We start from the raw sequence: 21652 nt of genomic DNA, 5'->3' as shown, positions 1-21652 counted from the left end.
GGGAGTATATAATACAGAAATTCAGTACTTAATATTTTATTCACATATTACATATAAGAACCATCTTAACTGTCTCCACAATCAGCTTTCATAACATGTTCTTACAAAAAGGAACAACCTAGTAGTCCCGCATTCTAAACTTCAAAAACCAAAGCATACGACCCTTCATTCAACGAGGTCTTCCTAAATACTTTTTCTCAAACCCACGTCCAGTTGAGATAGCAAAAATGATGACAACCAAAATGGAACATGCAACCCATGCTCCCCACATCATTCCGGTGGTTTTCCACACCTTCGCCTCTAAATCATTAATCTTTTTCTCAATTTCTTTCATCTTTCTCTCATACTCCTTGCATTTGTCCTCCTGTTCCTTACACTTAAATTCACTTTCCACCATCTTGCTCTCATATTCCCCCATCATTCTCTCATATTCCTCAATACGCTTATGGAGTGATCTTGTGTCCCTTTCAGATTGGCGAGCCACTTTCTCTTGCTCACCTATCTCACCATCCAACCATTCGAAGTAGTTGCAGTGTGGACCATTCCTCTTTGGCGCACCAGGAACTCAGAAAGGGAAGCAAAAGAACCTCCTACCCGGATTTTTATCGGTCTAGGAGGTGTGCACTACCGCTTCCTTGCCGTGGTCGCAAAGTCGTATCCTCAAAGGACTTGAGTACCACTATTTGAACTACACGCCATGACTCCCCTACCATTAAAAAAATGACTAGGCGTGAGAATAATCTAATTATTAGAGTTCCAAACAATATTTCAATTCATCTTCAATATTATTAATTAAGTTAAACTATGCAAGTAAAGTCAATAAACATGGCTTCTTCCTTCAGTAGAGTATCAGTGAAAAACAAATATCTACCTAATAAAACACGAGGGTGTGGACCGATACAAACACATTTTTTTTATGATGGCTGAGATTCATTTAATCCAAGGGTTGAAAAGCTTTGTCCTCTTTTCATTAAAGTGCCCATAGTTTTAAACTTAATTACAAAACTGATATTAAATCCAAGGCCCCAAATTTGGCCCCCAACTCCTCCGACCAACCTCTCTCTTTCACAAACAGTGTACTCTCCGTTCCAATATCACTCAATGTATAGTGACATAACACCACTGTTCCCCCCTATTCAAAAGTCTAGTTTTTTTCGGTTTGGAGGGTTGGATACGAGTTTTGTGTTTGGATGCAACTTACCAAAAAAAGATTTAGTGATGATTTGAATGCAGGTTAGCAAAAGAGGAAATACGGTATGGTTAATTTTTTTTTCAATGCAGCTTAGCAAGAGGCATTGTGAGGGAAGAGGGGAAGTGCTCTTGGGATCTCCGACCACCAATTTGTCAGTCCATCCTCCTCTATCACCACCACCAGTTCGTCGGCCCTCATCGCAACTCATTTGTAACTGATATATGCCCCTTTTGGCCCTCTTCCCTCTCTGCTTTTGCTCACGGTTCATACCTAGCTGAGAAGGCATGCTTTTGCCTACAACGTATTTGTGAAAATGCAATGTTCAAGAGATTCAAACGAAAGGGAGGGGAATTATATATTTCCAGACTCTATACTCAATTTCATCCCTATTTGTTCCAATGTCCATCCTAATTTTTCCAATTGCACGCCAATTTCTAAATGTTTTCATGGTAGTTTAGGTTATGAATCATAAAAGTACATTCCAATAGAAGAGTAAGACCAAACTCAGTCATCAATCAAAACCAAAAATCTGTTCCAGGTCAATAAAACACATGACAAATCAAAGGATGTCACTAAAGGTGAATAAAACTACCATGATTTAAGCTTCGGCATGATTTTTCTTCCCCAACTCGACAACAAGAATTTTAATAATGGGAACACGGTCAACATGCCCTAATTTCTTCTAAGCTACAGATTGCAGTGTCCTTTTCCCAAACTTAATCAAATACCTACCACGTTTTTTGGTTGCAGGTGAAATGTGAATATGGACCACATACATGTTCTGTAAAGACAAAATCACCTAATCATAAAGATCAAAACTCTATACCGACCATGGAAACCATAAACTCTGTTTAGATCAGGAGGTTTTATTGTTACAAGTGAAATGTGAATATGGACCACATACATGTTCTGTAAGGACACAATCACCTAATCATAAAGATCAAAACTTTATACCGACCATGGAAACCATGAACTCTGTTCAGATCAGGAGGTTTTATTGTTACAAGTGAAATGTGACTATGGACCACATACATGTTCTGTAAGGACACAATCACCTAATCATAAAGATCAAAACTCTATACCGACCATGGAAACCATAAACTCTGTTCAGATCAGGTGGTTACACGATATTTGTAAACAAACCCACATGCCCACATGCCAAACAACAACATGAACTACACAGATAGTACAAAATAACAAAATCATACACAGTTACCTAAATATGGACATAATACAGCAAACTCACCAACTCGACCAAAGTAGCTTCTGTCAAACCTTAAATCAGGGTTCACACAACAATGTGGGCAAAAATCTGCATAAAACAACCAAAAATTTGTCTCAATGTCTGGATACTACGACTCTGTGTGTGTGAGAAAGAGAGGGGGGGTTTGGAGTGAGGTTTTGTTCGATTTTCACAGAACACATAGCACACACACGCACCTACGAGAGAGAGAGAGAGCTACCAAAGAGAGAGAGAGAGAGCTACCACAGAGAAAGAGAGCTACCTGGAGAGAGAGGGTCGAGAGCTACTGAGCGGATGAGAGGCTTGAAATCAGAAAGCGATGGATTTAGGAGAGAATAAATATTAGGGCATTTTACAGATAATATATTGGAGGGTATAATTGTCAATTCAACCAAGCCTACCATGTTTTGGTGAATATTTCCCCTCATGTCATGAGAGTGGTGATTTTGAGAGTTGGGACCATGGGTTGGTGGTATTTTCCGGTCCTGGTGGTATTTTCCGGTCCACACCACACCGCCTGTGGGTAATTTTCCCTTTTTAGAAACTGGAAAAACTGGAACACCCTTGTTGCAATGCTTACCAAACTGGGCTCAAGAACTTCGGGACGAGGACACTGACTTGTAAGGACGTGGACGTGGACGTGGACGTGGACGTGGTCCCCATTTCTTTCCCCAGGTAAATATAGATATCCCCTCCCAACTGTATTGTCTAGACTTGCGTGCCCCAATCTCTCTCTGGATTCATCCTCAGTTCTTTTATCCTTACCACCATTTTGTTTTACTTCCAGATTTGTAATTCTCTCGTAGCTGAATCGCCATGACTGTTCTATCCTCGGATAATCAAGGTCTGTCTTTCCCTGAATAACGCTTTTGCATTTTCTTTCTCCGTTTGATCATAAACATAATTCTATTGAAATAGTCTAGGCTTCCGTTGGGTAGTTTTATAGTATAATTAGGTTGTGTTTTCCTAAATAACATTGGGATCTTTCATCAACTTGGAACCAACAGAATCATCATCTGCGAGCATGATTAGGTCAAACTAGAGATTCTGATTGCATGATACTCTCTCTCTCTCTCTCTCTCTCTCTCTCTCTCTCTCGCTCGTTCGTTGTAGTCTTGTAGTAATCTGTAACATTCATGGTTGAACATATTTTGTAATAAAATTGTCAACGCTTCAGTTTGATCATCCGATTCTTTTCTATCTTAGTCTTGAACTGAAAAGCTGTTATTAGTAGTTAAATCCCTGGATTATTGTTGTTGAAATTGAGATCTCTTACTGAATTGGAACCAATAGAATACAAATCTGTGACCCGGATTGAGTAGATAATAATGGAAAATTGAGAATCTTATTACAGGATAGTTTGAAATGATAGTAAATTGAGTAGATAATAATGGAAAATTGAGAATCTTACAGGATAGTTTGAAATGATAGGAAATAATGGGCTTTATTGTGGTTCTTAATGGATTATCAGGTTCGAATTGAGTAAATTTCGGGGCAAAGTTTATTTTGTTTTCTTCACCCTATTTTTTTTTTCCCTCCTGATGAAGTCATTTTGTGGTTTTATTGACTGACTCGGCTGCAATTGAACGCAGATGAGCACTACAAGGATGTGAAGAGCTCTTACTTCAATTTACCAGCATTAGATGTATCAGAAGCCTTCCCCCAAGCTACTCCAGCTTCCGTCTTTCCTCCTTGCAGTAAGACTGCTATCCTTTTCCCTTTCACGTAGGGTGTGTCTTGTGTACTCTATTGGGCTTTTCACACCACGTGGCGGACAATCACATGCAACAAACATCCCCTCCACTCGATGTGTGGGGATGGCTATATATTCTGCATTAGTTGTGGACATGCCAATTATAGACCGCGACGTGGGTTTCACATCTGCATTCAAAGCAGATGGAACTGAAAGTCACTCGACCTGAGGGAGAAGAACTGAAGAAAGGCCGCAGATTTCCGATTCAAAGTTCTTAGTTAGCATGAATTTGAGTGATGGAATAGTTCCACCATCACTCATTGGTTGTTCGTATTGCCTTACAACTAATACCTCATCTAGGAAGAGTAGAGATGTAACCCATAAGAGACCTTTATGAACCCAAATCTCTAAATAGTCTGAGTAGAGATAGCGAATAACACTAAATCCTAAATCCTAAATCTGCACAATCTACTGCAGAAACATATATGTTAGTTAGCATCAATTTTACAGTTCCAACACCACCGAAGCAACTCCAGAGCACGTAGAATTCAGCCAACTAGGCATTGATACTATTTTTTCCACCACTTGAGCTGACATTCACACCGTACATATAGTATGGACATTTCATGTGGTAAAATGTTGATGATCCTTGCAAAATATACCGATAACTACTCATTAAAAATTTGAAATACCTTGGTTTCTATTGAATGCAGATTTTTACATTTGCAATCCTATTCTATCAATAGCTGCTTATTTACCGAAAAACAAGGAAAAATACGAACACAAAACCTTAGTTGCACGAAGCGGGAACGAGAGTGGGAGCTGGAGCGGGAGTGCGGAATGTAGAAGATCCTAAGTTGGGTGCGCCGAAAGTAGCGTGTATATAGGTGTTTATTATATATAGACATGAGTGAGAAAAAGACGGCCCGATATTGTTTTTTCGTCAATGTTATGGACTAAGCAGATAGGTCAAAGACGAGAAGATAGTCCCAAATCTATCTTACTTTTTTTCTCTTTTTTCTTCTTCCTTGCATATGTTTGCAAAGAGAAAATTGAGTTTCTTCCCTGATATTAGTGTGGAAGCTCCCATCCTATTTAGGAGGGCTCTCCCGTCTTGATGGGACCGAGATGGGAGCATGCTCCTTAATTAGGAGTGCCGATTCGAGCTCCCGTCTCGGGAGCGCATCCACTTTGAAAGCTCCCTGCAACAAAGCACAAAATTGCTGCGCTGTTTTGCAACTATTTGTTCTGAAAATGAAAATGATTATATTGGATGTAATATTTGGGCAAGGAAGAAGATTCTTGGGCTGCATACATGTATTTTTGTTGTACTTATAATGCTTAACTCTTAAAATACAGCTTCAGACTATTATCAGCTTGATGACTTATTGACTCCTGAGGAGCAGGGCTTAAGGATGAAAGTAAGAGAGTGTATGGAAAAAGAAATAGCTCCAATAATGGCAAAGGTATTTTCATTTGTTAAACCTGACTTCTCTAGGTGTCATTATAACTTTGTTGGTTTGTGGGATAGAAATTATGGAACAAGTGTAGGCACAATTTTCCATGTGAATGTTATCGTATTCCCATAGGACGTCAAGCAGCGTCAGATTTCAGAAGTTTCTTTGATACACAAGAACTGGTAACAGTCTTTATGGCCTTCTAGTCAGATAATTTTTAAGTGATACTATTCCAAATTTGTCTTTCAGTACTGGGAGAAGGCAGAATTTCCATTTCATGTTGTTCCAAAACTTGGTGCCCTGGGTATTGCTGGTGGCACAATTAAGGTACTTATACAGATTTTGCTTCGATCTATGTTTATTAGCTTGTTATATTTGACATTTCATTTAGATTTATTGTTCCAGGGCTACGGATGTCCAGGTGTATCAATAACTGCAAATGCCATCTGTGCAGCAGAGATTGCCAGAGTTGATGCAAGCTGCTCTACATTTATTTTGGTGCATTCTTCTTTGGGAATGCTTACTATTTGTACGTTCATGATTGTGTTTCTTTGCTTTTGCAGCATTATTGCAACTTTTTAGTTTGGTGTGAAAAAATAAGACTAATTAGTTGTTAGAGAGCATTTTTTCTATTCGTTGCATGATTTGTTGATGAATGTGAGGGTTCTTATACCTTCTTGGTCTATTGACCACAGCAATTGGAGGTTCTGAAGCACAGAAACAGAAATATTTACCTTCATTGGCACAACTAAAAACTATAGCTTGTTGGGTAAGGATGTGTCTCTTTGGCATGTGTCTTGGTTTCTAATATTGCATTGATATCTTTGTTAGCTGTAAGCAACTCACATAATGTATTCAATTTATAGGGTTTGACTGAACCTGACTATGGAAGTGATGCAAGTTCTCTGAAAACAACAGCAGCAAAGGTGCATGGTCATAATCTCTTGTATTTTATTAAGTTGTAATGGGGATAATGGTTTGTTTTAGTTTTCAGGTTGAATTTCATTTTGTGTTTAACCGCAGTTTCTTTCTGTATTATGTTCTTGCTTTTGACTTTCTTTTGGTAAGATTAGGTTGATGGAGGTTGGATCCTTGAAGGCCAAAAGCGCTGGATAGGCAACAGCACTTTTGCAGATGTGCTGGTTATATTTGCTAGGAACACAACAACAAATCAGATAAACGCGTAAGGATGTTTGTTCAGTTGTCATAGAGTAGGACTGATGACAGACCTCATACACTTTTGAGCATCAAATTATTGCTATAAAAAAGTATCTGAAATAGAGCACCACTTACTAGATTTTAGGGCAGATACACTAGCATGCAAACTTACTAACCTGAAGAAACCAACCTGTTGTGCTAGTCTGTAAGGTTGCTCACTTTTCAGATTGACTAGTACTGATTCATTGACTCCTGAAACAGGATTCTTTGAATGGCTGTTAGTGTCTCACTTATCCAACATGGATGTTTTAAGCTACAATTGCCCTGCTCTAAAATGTCCAATTTCCACTTTCCTGTACTTACCAGTTACCATTTTATGTTTTCTTAATTCTCTGTGGTGAGAGAGAGAGAGAGCACGTGCTTCTGAGAAGCCAGTAAGTTGGATTGTTTCATTTGTTGCACTAATGTGTTTGGGTAGTGCTGGATTCACTGCATGGTCGTCATAATTTTCTGGTTTTAGCTTCCTTGACTGCACGCCCAATAGAGGTGGAGCTAGGATTTGGATTAAGCCTTAAGTATCTTAGGATTTGACTGTTCTATGTTAGAAGGAATTGTATTTCATAAATGAATTTCTCATATTCATTACTAGAAAATAAAATTAAAAATTCATCACAAATATCTATATATTTGTTACTAAGGGAAAAAAAAAAAACATGCACATATTTCTCTAAGATTTATCATACTTCAAAATGGAACAAAAGTAATTTAATAATCTACTAAATATTTCTAAACTAACTTTCTTACATTCCTCCCAGAGCATGTTTAATAATCTACTAAGTAATTTTTTACATTCCTCTCCAAGTATGTTTAATAATCAATAAGTCCAACGGTACAGATTTTGCGTACAGATTTTGTGTGGGACCCACTACGGGTCTGACACAAATGATCCGAGCCGTTTATTAAATGTAAAACAGTTTTTCAAGGGCCCCCGCGAAAAGTCAGTTCAAACCGATACATATAGATGCTCAATCCAATCATCTAACTTTTGATTTCGATTCTCGGATAATGAAACATTCTATTATTGGATTGAGCATCTATAAGTATTGGATTGAACTGATTTTTCGCGGGGGCCCTTGAAAAACTGTTTTACATTTAATGAACAGCTCGGATCATTTGAGTGGGATCCGTAGTGGGCCCCACACAAAATCTGTACGCAAAATCTGTACACTTTTTGTGATTATCAGTCAGTCTAACGGTACAGAAAAAGTGTACAGATTTTGCGTACAGATTTTGTGTGGGGGCCACTACGGGTCCCACTCAAATGATCCGAGCCGTTCATTAAATGTAAAACAGTTTTTCAAGGGCCCCCGCGAAAAATCAGTTCAATCCGATACATATAGATGCTCAATCCAATCATCTAAATTTTGATTTCGATTCTCGGATAATGAAACATTCTATTATTGGATTGAGCATCTATAAGTATTGGATTGAACTGATTTTTTGCGGGGGCCCTTGAAAAACTGTTTTACATTTAATGAACGGCTCGGATCATTTGAGTGGGACCCGTAGTGGGCCCCACACAAAATCTGTACACTTTTTCTGTACCGTTAGACTTACTGTTTAACAATCTACTAATATTTTTTTACATTCCTCTCCAAGTATGTTGTTTACATCCCTATACTCCTCCACAGCTGACGCCTAGATATGTTAGTATTTAATTGTCTATGGGCTTGTATATCCACCATTTAAATGGGTTTTCACTCTTTATGGCGATTGTTCCACGCGTTCAAATGCTACCCACGTTCAGTTCAAGCCTAGGAGAGGGCTGAACCAGTTTCTTTCAAGGGTCCCCCGGAGAAGTTGATTAAGTTCTATTTTCATTTCACTACATCGAATTCGGGGATCTAAATCTGACTCTCTCTTTGTTTTAGCATGACCAGTGCTTCTTCCATCTGTTTCAGATTTCTAGTAATGAAGGATGCCCCTGGACTACAAGCTACTAAAATTGAAAATAAGATTGGCCTACGTATTGTCCAAAATGGAGATATTGTCTTGAAAAGAGTTTTTGTCGCCGATGAGGACAGATTGCCCGGTATCAATTCTTTTCAGGATACGAATAAGGTATGGCAACAAATTGGTTCTTTTACAGTGTTCTCATATCTCATTCACTCTCCTACCAAACATAGTTGATTTCGTATGGAGTTCTTTCAAAGTTAGAAGAAAGAAGGAAGTACTCAATTTTCAAGATATAAAATAGCATGGTCTATTTCTGTAGACTCAAAACGGGAATCATATGCAATGCATGATGAACCCATCTTATGGATTCTCTCGTAATAAGTTGATGTATTCTTTCTGATGGAATCGAAAACCATTAATCACAAGCAAGCCGCATAGTTACCCCTTAGTTCTATTTTCAGCATATTTGTCGTAGAAGTATCTACAGATTCTGGTAGTTTATCCCGCAGAGACCAATTATAGTCGGTGCTCTTGGAGTTTCAGTTTTAATCCCTTGCTACATGTACACTTATCATTGGAAAATTTGGAATTTATAATTGCTTTACTAATGGCTTAGCGTTTAAATTAACGTTCACAAGTTATGTCATTTTCACAGTTAATACTTGTTTCATTCTCTTTAAAGTCCCTTTCCTCCATGAAACAGCAAGGAAAAAGGATAAAAGTATGAGTTTTGTTAGGAAATATAAGTCTTTTTTTGGAAAGAGTCCAAAAACTTCTATATTTTTCTACATACCTTATCTGCCCATCTTTTAGTTTGTATGCAAAACTACCATTACTCTTTTGCATTTCCCCTTCTTTAATTTGTCTAAATCATGCCACTAGGTTTTTAACTCTGGTAGTACACCATGCGGTTTGCAACCTTTTTTCCCCTCCTTTATATATCTAGTTAACACTCATTTGCATTTGGTTATGAATAAGGGCAAAATAAGCATCCCACTAAAAGCAAAACCTTTGGGCCACCTCCCCACAAGCTTTTGAAGTAACTGCAGAAGGGGGCTCCAATTTGTGGTGTGGTCATGCAAACTTGCGGTTGATGGGATGGCTTCTGAATTACCCCCAAAAGAGGACAAAATAAGTGCACAAGTCTTGTCTAGTTGAATTTTGGGCATTTTTTGGGACTGTATGTTAAATGATTGCATTTTGTTGTACAATAAAACTTAGAGCTATGTCACAACAGAGTTTCGAATCAACCTCTGCAACTTGATACCCTAAGAGGTCCTTCCTGCTGCTTATTATGGATGTTTCTATGCAATTTTGCCATGTCATGTGCTGTACTTTATCAGGTCCATTAGGACCATTACCCATGGGAGACTGATGGGCCAATTTTAGGTTTTAAGCCAGGCCAAGGCTAGTCTGTGGTGGCACCACTAAGAATTATGCTATCATGATCTCAGATTTAATATTTATTTATTGCCAGATTAAAAAGCGTACCTCGCTTTTCTAACAAATGCTACATCCAACACGTGTGCCTATGGAGCTTTTGTCATAGAATTCCTGTTGAAAAGAGTGATTTTGCTTCGCTTTTTGCGATCTCTCTCTTTTTATTTGTGCTGTCGTTCATCCTTCCCCACCCTCCTCTGTTTCATTGAAAAATGAAACTGAACTATCACTTCTGAAAATCTCTTTAATCTATTATTGGAGTGTTGATGAGATAAATTAGGAAACACGCAGATCATAAGTTTCTGGAGTCCTAACCCTGTATCCCCATGGTTATTGATACAGCGCAACGAATCGGGTCAAAACACCCAATAATTACTTACTGCATGGTGTTTTATTTGAACTTGTATTGCTGGAGGGTTTTTAGTGGCGTACTCACTTACTGCTCTCTGCAAACAGGTCCTTGCTGCTTCACGTCTCATGGTTGCCTGGCAGCCTATTGGCATTTCAATGGGTGTCTATGATATGTGTCACAGGTATGATATTGCCAATGTTTTTCAAGTTTTTGCTTGTAACAAGTTTAGCAACCTTTAGCGTACAATTGCAAGACATAAAATATAAGCAATAAAGTTTCAGATATTTGTTCAGAATCAGAAAACTCTAACCACTATTGTATTTACTTATTTATTTCTGAACAAATGACAGTTTTCAGACACGAAGTGGGTACAAACACAAAGTAGGTTAGGATCAAAGGGAACACAAAGCTAAGGAGATATATTTAAGAAGACACTGATTTTATTAACTTCAACTGACTTGGTTATTACAATAAGCGGAGCCCTCCCTTTATAGGCGTAGAGAGGGAATACAAACATTGGTGATTACATTACTGATTACATCATAGGGATAGTACCTATGCATAATTGTGAATTACTATTTTTAGTCTACCTGACACCAACTACTTTGTACAACTACTATGACTTATTAGTTTACAGACACACTTACTATTACATCATTGACTAAAGCTTACACCTTTCTAACTTGGTACACCAATTATACAACTACTACCAACAGTTAACACCAATTATTTCACCCTCTCTGGAAAAGAGGACAACACTACCACACTTTATTACAAAAAGTAAATATACACCACACAAAAGAGACAGTTGGTATGAGCACATGGTTTTCACTCTGGATTATCTGAACCACTGCTTCCAGAATAATCTTCAGTCAAGTGATACTGTTCCAAAAGATAGCGGATATTTTGGCGCCATTCTTCCAGATAAGTATCATTGAATTTCCAGTTTGCAGACTCATAATGGAGGAGAGATGAGAGAACGTCTGCAGGTGTTAATCCATTGAGTGAACACATTGTTTGAGTCATGACCAAATAATTTCCACTGTGGATCTCAATGCTCGGAGACTCTTGATATGCTGAAAGAAATATAGTGTGATACTCCTTTCGCCAAGTGAGAGAACCATCTGGATTAGGAAGACATCTGTTGATGCGAGTTGACCAAAAAGCAAATTGGAGGTCTTCATCTGCACCGGTAGGGATTCTTCTGATTTGCTGTTGCCAGTAGGGTATGTTGCCAAAGAGCAAGAGAAATTTCAAAAAGAAATCTTCTGGGGGTTGGACTCGATTGAACGGTGCATGTGCTAGATACACCAATATTGCTGATTTATTGAAACTGACACTTATAGTATACACATCAACTAAATACCATAAGAGGAGAAAGACTTCTTTTTTGAAATAAAAGACATTATGGTAGGACACTTCAAACTGGGTGAGAAAAGGATAGACAGGATGGAAGGGTAGACCTTTTATGGGACCTTCATCAAGACCATATTTGAAAATACAGAGATGTTGAAGGTTTTGACATATTTGGACACACCTGGAGAGAAGGGTTAATTCCACAAGATGACACTGGAGGTGGATAGGAAGATTAACTGGGTGGAAACAGGAAATTATGGGAAAGCAACCAGGGACAAATGAATATGGTTTTGTTTTGGAAAACTGGTCGATTTCTTTTTTGAGCCTTGACAGAAAATCTGGGAGGACATTTTTTTTTCCCTTTATGTGGACAACATCAAAACTCCAATTGGAAAACCAATTTGCCCATCTGAGCAACTGTGCCTTTGGAAGGTGTTTCTGTTTAAACTTGAGCATGCTGGGGAAACTCATCATATCAGTCTCAATGAGAAAATGATGACCGATTAGATGAAATTCAAACTTCTCAATGCTCCTTTTGATTGCCAGAATTTCTTTGTAAGTAGAGTGGTAATGAAGTTCTGCTGGAGAGAAAGCACCACTCTTGTATCCACAAATTCTGCGCTTCTGTTCTGAATTTTCTTCCAAAAGAACTGCTCCCCAATATAGATCAGAGGCATCTGTTTGAAGAACTCGTTTCCCATCGGAAGGTATGGTTAATGGAGGAAGGGTTTTGGATATGGCTTTGAGGTCTGTGATAGCTTTGGTACAATGGACTGACCAAGGAGGAGGACTTTTCTTTAGGAGAGCTGAAAGAGGAGTACGGTATTGAGCAAGGCTAGAAATGAAATCAACCATATAGTTAACAATTCCAAGGAACTGTTGAACTTGTTTGACTGTGAGATTTTCATCTGGAAAATGGTCAAGTTGGGAGGCTATATGAGGCTGGAGGGTATATTGACCTTTAGAGATATGCATCCCTAAAAAATCAATTTCTGGTTGAGCAAGGAGCATCTTTTTCTCTGAGAGCATTATACCATGGGTTTGGACGAGGGAATGGAAAATTTGTAGTAAGACAACATGAGACTCAATATCTGGAGAAAAAAGTAGGATGTCATCAATGTAAACAAGGGCTGAGGATAGAATGAGAGCAAATACCCGAATCATGGCCTTTTGAAACAAAGATGGGGCTGTTTTTAATCCAAAAGGCATGACTGACCACTGAAAATGGTGATCTGGAATGCAGAAACCAGTTTTGGGACGATCATCTGGATGGATGCCCAGCTGCCAAAAACCTGCTTTCAAGTCAAACTTTGAGAAAATTTGTGCTTTAGGCAAGTTTGCAAAAAGAACACTTCTCCGAGGAAGAGAGAATTTGTTATCCTGCAGAAAATGATTAAGAGGCTGGTAATTGATAACCAGGCGGAGCTTTCCTCTTATCTGTTCTGTCCTTTTGTTCACATAAAATGCTTCACACGCCCACTGAGAGGTTGTGGGCTCAATTAAACCTTCTAACTGAAGTTGCTGGAGCTCTTGAAGAGCAAGCTGGTAATGTTCTGGGTTCATTCCATGATGGGTAGCTTTGGTGGGGTTGATATCTTCATTTTTCTTAAAGGGAAGAGAAATGAAGAAGTCTGGATTTTTCCAAAGAGGATTGGAACATTTGGTGAGGAACTGAGAATGGGATTCTGCACAAGAAGTTTGGATTATGGCTTCTTTGATGGAGGAGAAAGTTTCTATGGAAAAGAGGTTGGGTTGAGTGGTCCAAGGTAACAGGTAATTTTTAAATTTCAAGTCTTTTTTGAGCCAGGAGACTTTGCTGAGATTTTGAAGGATATCAAAGCCTAACAATAAATCTTTTCCTGGGAGATCAGAACCATAGACTTGATGTTTTATGGTGTATCTAGGGAAAAGTTGGATGACAATAGGCTTACTGATCAAAGTGATGACAAAAGTTTCTCCATTGGCTGCTGTAAAGGGTCTGAAATAGGACTGCCAGTAGGACCTGGGGAGAATTGCAGGGTTGAGGATGGAGGCTGCTGCACCAGTATCAAAGAAAGCGATAACTGGTATGGGTTTCTCATATTTGCCAAGCAAGATTTTGACCTTGGCTAAGGGTTGATCCAGCATGATGTTTGAGAATCCAAAGGTTTGGATTTCATAAGGGAATGAGTCAGAATCTTCAGAAGAGTCTTCTGATTCTGATGAAGAGTCGTCAAACGTGAAGGCAAGGACTGCTTCATCTGTTGCTTCATCATCAATGGAAAATAGAGATTCGACATCAGCATCCTCAAGATCATCGTCAATGAGAACCAAAGAGCTCACCATCTTGTCTCGTGCTGCTTTATTGGGACACTGTTTTGCATAGTGCCCTTTCTTTCTGCATATGTAGCAGCGATCAGACTTTCGCTGTCCTCTGAATTGCTTCTTCTTGAAGAATTTCCATTTTTTTCGGTGTGAGAACTTGCCAGATTTGGAAAACTTTGAAAACTTGCCAGGAGGTCTGAACTTCCATTTCTGAAAGTGTTTGGTCTTCCGATATGATGGTCGGCAAGTGCACTTCTTGTCTTTGCATTTTATAGATAGGTCAGGCCGGTCACATGCTTCGCCAAGAAGTTTTCCCTGTTCTTCAAGCGTTCTGAGGAATTTCTGGTGATTGCACAACTTTTCCAAGGCAATCAAAGAGTGCTGGTAAATTCCGCCAAGCGATGTTGCATTCAGCATCAATCCTTTTGTTTGAAGTAGCCGTGCTGTCTCATTTCCCAATGGTTCAGGAAGGGAATTGAGAAAAGCTTGCTTGAGGTTGACATCATCCATGCCGTTGAGAAGATAGAATCTCTGAGACATGCGGTCATAATGGATCTCCAAGTCCTTTCTTTTGAATGAACAACACTTCATGCTGAGATATTCTTCTCGAACGAATTCTTTCGTATTGTTATGGTCTCCAAGAAACTCAGTATGCAGAACTGAGATGAATTGATCAAGAGTTGGGAGTTGCTTAAGCTGCAGCTGTTGGTACTCACCAAGAGCTAAGTACCATTAACGTAGACGGCCAAGAAATTTTGCTGTACACTTAGTAATGACATCACTGAGTGTAGCGTTTGGGGAAAGCATAGCAGCTGTGCACCAAGCATGAATCTCATAAAGTTTATCCAACCATTTTGAGGGGGAAATGGTATCAAAAGAGAAATCTTGGGAATGGATGTTGGAATGTGAGAAGGAATCAAAAGTTGGAATTTCAGGGGGTGTATCAAACTCAGGACCTTCTTCAATGATGGGATCTTCAACATGTTCCTCTGGGTTTTTAGGGTTCATCATGAAAACATGAGGAATTGGCATAGAGTTTGTGGATTCAGTATCTGAATCAAACTCAATGGTTGGTTCAGGAGATGGGGTTTCAGGTATAGTGGCTAAGGAATGTAGGAGAGTGGAGATTGGATTTTTAGTAGGGCTAGATGTTGGCTGGACCATTAACTGAGGCGACTTGGAATTTGGGTCTGATGGTTGAGAAGAAGTGGAAATAGTTGGGGCAGGTGTAAAGATGGAGGATGAAGACGGAATGGTTGGAGGTTGAACAGGTTAATCTGGGGCTTTGGGAAAGTAAGTTTTGGTGGAGATGGTCTTTTTGGTGGAGGAAGAAAAGCTGATGAGCTCCCAAAGATATTGGACTCACCAAATCCTGAAGTAGGATTTATAGGTAAACGTTGAGACATTTGAGGATACCCAAACAAATTTTGTTGAGAGGAAGATGTGAACATGTCAAAATGGCTTTTTTGTTGAGAATTCTGCTAAGCTTGGAGAGAATGAAGCTGGTTCTTGAGATGCTTCATTTCAGCATCCTTTTGGTAAAAGGCTGCTGAAAATGCTTGGTTGGCATAGGCCATCTGGAGAAGTTCCTGGTGAACATTCTGGATTTTCTGCTGCAAATCTTTGATAAGAAGTTCCAAGGTTGATAACTTCTTATGAACAACATTCTTCAAATTTTGCTGGGAGTTAGCAATTCTCTGAAGAATTTTATTTTGGGCGAGAGAATTTGCTGACTGCCAATTTATCGCTGCTTTTGCTACTGAGACTGCCTTGGTACTACCATCAGGGAGAATGGTAGTAGAATCTGGGATTTTATGACGGTGGGTTGTCCATTCTTGGGAACTATGGAAGTCCAAAGGAGGAAAATCTGCTTCTGTCCAGGAAGAGGATGATGTGAACATGAAACATCCACTGGGTTGACTCGAAGAACCATCATCAGATGGAGGTTGAGGAGAAGGTGGAGATTGACAAGGAGTGAGAGGTGGAGATGTGCATAGGGGACATGGATCATCATCAAAGTCCTCGTCATCTTCTAAAAGACTCTCCTCTAGACATTCATCACAGTCACAGGCATCAAAGTAACAACGACCTGTTTCTGAATTTTTGAAATAGTAGACTGGGAGACCACTGGGTTGAAAATATTGAATTGAAGGACCAGGTCTAGAACCATCGACAAACATGTCTATTCGCGAGGGAAAGATAACAGAATGGGTTGAAGATGAGGCAGAGGTTTCTTTTGGAAAAGTGATTTCCACGGTACCATCAGGTTTGGTGATGAAAAGTGGGTTGGATGATTGGACAGGAATGGGCTAGTTTTGATTTTTCTCATAAGCTGTAACCCAAGACTCTGGGAGAAGCTTGAGAAGCTCAGGACGGGAAATTTGACGCGGCACATGGACACATGAAGCTTGATGAGGTGCGTTAACAGTGAGGAAAATGGCTTCATCTGTGGACGAAGGTAAGGACATGTCAAAAGCATGGTTTTGGAGACGGTAGGCCATTTGGTAGTGAAGGGTTGCTGCATATGTGGTAGAGATTTGGGAGGCACCACCAATTTGAACTTGCACTTTCAAGGCTGATAGCAAATGAGGATCTGCTAGTGGCATGTTAAAATTGGGGTAAAAGGTAAAAATCACAGTTCCAGCATTTAAGGTGGTTTGGACTGTAGCGATACATGCGTGCTGATACTGTAGAAACCTGGTATCTACCAGAGCAAGTCTGGAAGTAACAGGTAAACCCTTTCTTCCATGGAAAGTGACGGCCAGTCTAATGGCTCCAAAGTGAAGGTGGGTAAATCCTTGTTGTTGCCAAAGACGAGGCAAATCAACTGGGATTTCTAAAGGTAAAAGTTGTTCAGCCTTTGTTGCTGCAATAAAAGATTGATCAAATTTGGAGGCTTGGACATACTCTTTTACAGAAGTTTGGCGTTTTGTGGAGAAAAGTTGGATGACGGATTTCTTTACAGAGGTTTGGGGTCTAACAAAAGCATTATAGGGATTAAGGAAAGGGAGATTAGTAAGAGGGACCTTACTATCATCAGGTAGGTATTCAAACTCATACAAGTATTCAAGATTAGAAGAGGATGCGGAGGAATTTCTACTGGTAGACGATCGTGAAGGAACAAGAGACGAGGTAGCAGAAGAGTAAGTAGAAAACAGATGATTCATCTTTAGATAAAAATCTGGGTTCTTCTTTTCCTTAGTACAGCAAACCTTTTTTTTTTCAAAGTAAGATCTTCAACCAATTTTGATTAATAAAATTCTGTATACTAGGGAAGATAAACCGAGACACACTGCCAACTCCAGGGCCAAAGTCTCAATGTACTTTTATCCCACTGATACAAAATTCTTTAACCAAAATAGTTAGTGAAGTTTCTGATGTGGAGGATCCTGAGAAGGCAACCACAGAGCATACACTTCAAGTGTTTTCTTTTAGAAAAGATTTGAAGTTGTGTTGAAAAAGAAATTCCCAGAAGAGGTTTAAGCTAGAATGGAAGACATGGCTCTGATACCAAGTTTTCAGACACGAAGTGGGTACAAACACAAAGTAGGTTAGGATCAAAGGGATCAAAGGGAACACAGAGAGGGTGAAATAATTGGTGTTTACTGTTGGTAGTAGTTGTATTATTGGTGTACGAAGTTAGAAAGGTGTAAGCTTTAGTCAATGATGTAATAGTAAGTGTGTCTGTAAACTAATAAGTCATAGTAGTTGTACAATGTAGTTGGTGTCAGGTAGACTAAAAATAGTAATTCACAATTATGCATAGGTACTATCCCTATGATGTAATCAGTGATGTAATCACCAGTGTTTGTATTCCCTCCTTACGCCTATAAAGGGAGGGCTCCGCTTATTGTAATAACCAAGTCAGTTGAAGTTAATAAAATCAGTGTCTTCTTAAATATATCTCCTTAGCTTTGTGTTCCCTTTGATCCTAACCTACTTTGTGTTTGTACCCACTTCGTGTCTGAAAACTCAGTATAGAGTTGTTGAATGGGTGGTATGAGCTCGTGTACAAGACCACCTTTCAACTAAGAAAGCAAAATATGTACTTCTTTCGTTTTTGTTGCCTATGTTCCTTTTTTTTTTGGTAGAAAATAATCTATTTGGTAAGTTGTTGAATGCCCAGTTTGGACAAAATATTCGTGCTGCAGAGAGTAACAATCTAATTTCACCTGGGTTCTACTCATTATAAAACCCGCTGTTGAAGGGACTTCCTTTGTGACCTATACTTAAGCCCCAAGGTCACACTATAGCCAACCACGAGGGGTGGAAAAAAAGGAAAAGGAAAATAAATCAAGTAAATTTTGATGGTAGTAGTCAGTAGCCAGAAGCCATTTTGTTCAATCTCGATATGGAAGTAGAACTTCTTCTTTTTTTTTTATCAGCAAAGAAAGGTTTCCATACCATTAAAAATGATGCAAAACAGAAAACTGAAATCTTGTAGTGATACACCGGGGAGCATCATACACAAATAGTAGTACCTCACCTAAAACTACACCTCACCTCACATTTTTTTGAAAAAACCCGGAGAAAAAAACATCCAAAGTTGGTAAGTAAAACACCAACAAGCACCCAAAAAGAGCCCAGCCCAAACAAATGGGCGAAAAGGCCCAAAACCAACACCTAAGAGGGAAAAGCCCAAACCTGAAAAAACAAAGCCTAATCCTAGACAACAGCAACACCATCCCAGCTGCCAAACATCACCGCCGCCTTGCAACCCACTGAAAACAACCCCAACAGCTTCGGCCACCAGGAAAACCGCTGTCCAAGGGCCCATACCAGACACAAACCTCCACCATCAGCAGCCGCCATCGCAATTCTGGACTGAAGCCCAGAACAACAGAGACACACGCTTGCACCCACCACCAAAACAGACAGGAGCACCATGGACGGAAAAGATCTGCAAACAGCCGAAGAGGAGGGCTGCAAACAGAAAAGGCCTCATGGAAACCACTTCGCCGTTAAGCTTAAAACCAGAATTACAGCACCGGTGGGAGACCAAAACGCCCAAACAAATGACCATCCTCTGCTGCCAAACGCACCACCTAGCTGTTAAGCTCAAAGATCGGATCAACCCAGGAGAAAGACACCGACGGGTGAATCCGGCGAGACAGAGAAGATCGACGTTGGAGAGAGCAGCAGTGGGAGAAAAAGGGGAGGAAGAGGAGGCGCTGAAAATCTAGGGGGAGAGAGAGAGAGAGAGAGAGGGGCGCACCCCCCTCCCCCCCCACCCCAAGTAGAAACCCTAGTGACGGAAAACCAGAGGGAAGAAGTCACCTAGAGAGAGAGAGCCCCCACCTTTTCTACTTGGGAAGTTGTCTAATATGGAAGTAGAACTTAGCATGAGATTTACTAAAGTATTTGGCTTCCTTCTTTTAATGTGCTTTTAACTTGCTTCCGGTCTTCAATTTGAGCAATTGACGGTTTTTTTTTTTTTTTTAAATTCTAAGGTACTTGAAAGAGAGGAAACAGTTTGGTGCACCATTGGCAGCTTTCCAACTTACCCAACAAAAACTAGTTCGCATGTTGGGGAATATTCAGGCTATGATTCTTGTTGGTTGGCGCCTTTGTAAGTTGTATGACAGTGGGAAAATGACTCCTGGTCGTGTAAGCTTAGGAAAGGTACGGGCTTTTATTGTTTCTTGTTCTTGTAGATTTGCAATGGAGGTGATGCATTGTACTGATGATGTGTTTTCCAGGCATGGATTACCTCAAAAGCAAGGGAGACTACATCTCTTGGGCGGGAGTTACTTGGTGGCAATGGAATCTTGACCGACTTTCTAGTTGCAAAGGTTTGCATTTCTTGGTTCATACTTTCCTTCATACTTTCCCTTGTGACTCTGCTTTTAAGAAATCCGATTTTTAACCAAGTCTAGGCTGTATTGATAATGCTGTTTGATAAGTAAAATGGGATCCAAAATTTCTCAAATTGTAAAGAGTAGAATTTAAAATACTTCCTAGAGTAACAAGAAACTAGAAAGGGATCTGAACTCACGTTTCTAGTGATATCCAATCTGATAGTGTAGGATATGAATTCAAACTTGTCAATCAAATCTGCCCCTGCAACGGTTTTCTTATCTGTGGCAATGAACTACTAAGAATTTGGGCTTACTAAATCTAAGTGAACAGGTAGCCCTGGACAGCTCAATGGAAAAATAGGATTCATGTAGCCAACCCCAATTGATTGGGACACAAGGATCAGTTTGGTTTGGTTTGGTTTGGCAATAAACTATGAAACCATTCTAAATGGAGGAGCTGCATTGGACATTTGATAACACCAGAGTGTTCTAGACTTCAGTTTTTGTTTCATTATAGTCGAAAGGAACCAATCTAGCTGCACCCTCCCTGTTCATTTCTAGAAATGTAAGGAACTGAATGACTACCCCCTTCCTGTTTAGCTTGAAGATTAGGTTAGAACTTTTGCAAGTATTTTAAGCAGTTGCGATAGGACTATAGGAGCAGCAGCATTGAGCTGGAACTGGCACTGTTCTCTGCTGCTCAATCAGTCCTGAATCCTGATTGTGACTGATATTCCTTTGATTGTAGCAGGTCTTGAACGACCCAAAATCTGAACTACAACCTCCATTATCAAATAGTTGTAGTCTGTTGTTATGTTAGGACTGAACACATAGTAAATGTTTTCGACTTTTCATGCTGTACTCACATCCACTTTGTTAGATCACTATTTCTTGAATTAATTCCCTCCTATCGTCATTTCTTGCTTGCTTATGGTTGGCCAGTGTTTTCTTGTTCTCAGATCTGTATCCACTAATCCACACCACCGTCTGTTGGATTAATTGTTGCCTTTATGGTGTTTTTTAGGCATTCTGTGACTTAGAGCCCATCTACACATATGAAGGCACTTACGATATCAACACATTGGTCGCAGGCAGGGAGATCACTGGGATTGCCAGCTTCAAGCCAGCTCCATCACCCCAACGAAGCCGCTTGTGATCTTATAAGCTCTCCCCCGTTAGCTAAAAAAAATGAAAAAGAGATTTCAGGTTGACTGAATTAAAAGAAGTTGTATGGCTTCCAAAAAGAAGTAACAATTTAATAACAACTAATGTAATTTCATTTTACCTTGGCTGGTTACATATTGAAGAAGTTATATGCACTCTTGGAGGGTTCCAACCTAAAATTAATTGGCAATAGCTTGAATAGTCTCTGGATTTTATTAAACAAGTTTGGGTGGTTTAGATGAGCGATGTGAGATGAAGTCTAACACAAGAAGTTGGCAATATCAATGATGCTTCAGAAACTTTTTTTACCCTCTTACTAGCGTTTCAACTTGTTCTATGCACATGCAAGACTAACATGTACGGTCGAGATTAAAATCCATGCCAATATATGCACCTGACATGATAGGTAGCATGTGGATCCACAATTATACATGCTTAATATATCTAACATAACATAGTGTAACATGTGAATAAGAAACCCTTGACTAAAGCAGGAATCATAATATAAATCTATCTATATATACACGGAGAAAGAAGGT

The 21652-nt window shown here is 39.5% G+C and overlaps 1 protein-coding gene across 2 annotated transcripts; it reads left to right on the top strand.

The window, feature by feature from the left end:
- Window positions 1-3119: 3119 nt before the first annotated feature.
- Window positions 3120-21292, top strand: LOC131322132 (acyl-coenzyme A oxidase 4, peroxisomal). 2 transcript variants are annotated; one of them, XM_058353319.1, is made up of 13 exons: window positions 3120-3279; window positions 4028-4132; window positions 5488-5594; window positions 5835-5912; window positions 5991-6114; window positions 6281-6354; window positions 6452-6511; window positions 6659-6768; window positions 8705-8864; window positions 10596-10672; window positions 19602-19773; window positions 19851-19943; window positions 20974-21292. In XM_058353319.1, exons 1-13 carry the CDS (start codon window positions 3252-3254, stop codon window positions 21103-21105), a joined length of 1320 nt encoding a protein of 439 aa, XP_058209302.1. In that variant the 5' UTR covers window positions 3120-3251; the 3' UTR covers window positions 21106-21292. The 2 variants fall into 2 exon arrangements, with proteins under 2 accessions (XP_058209302.1, XP_058209303.1); XM_058353320.1 differs by lacking the exon at window positions 20974-21292 and adding an exon at window positions 20281-20838.
- Window positions 21293-21652: the final 360 nt, after the last annotated feature.

Source organism: Rhododendron vialii, chromosome 4a (genome assembly GCF_030253575.1).
Source record: "Rhododendron vialii isolate Sample 1 chromosome 4a, ASM3025357v1".
NCBI classification, from domain to species: domain Eukaryota; kingdom Viridiplantae; phylum Streptophyta; class Magnoliopsida; order Ericales; family Ericaceae; genus Rhododendron; species Rhododendron vialii.
This window is presented reverse-complemented; position numbering and strand designations above follow the sequence as displayed.

Bases quoted from the DNA above. Each gene is read 5' to 3' on its own strand.
- LOC131322132 (XM_058353319.1), top strand. From the start codon at position 3,252: ATGACTGTTCTATCCTCGGATAATCAAG. The intron at 6,355-6,451 runs GTAAGGATGTGT...TTCAATTTATAG, and splicing joins TAAAAACTATAGCTTGTTGG to GGTTTGACTGAACCTGACTA. The intron at 19,944-20,973 runs GTTTGCATTTCT...GGTGTTTTTTAG, and splicing joins CCGACTTTCTAGTTGCAAAG to GCATTCTGTGACTTAGAGCC.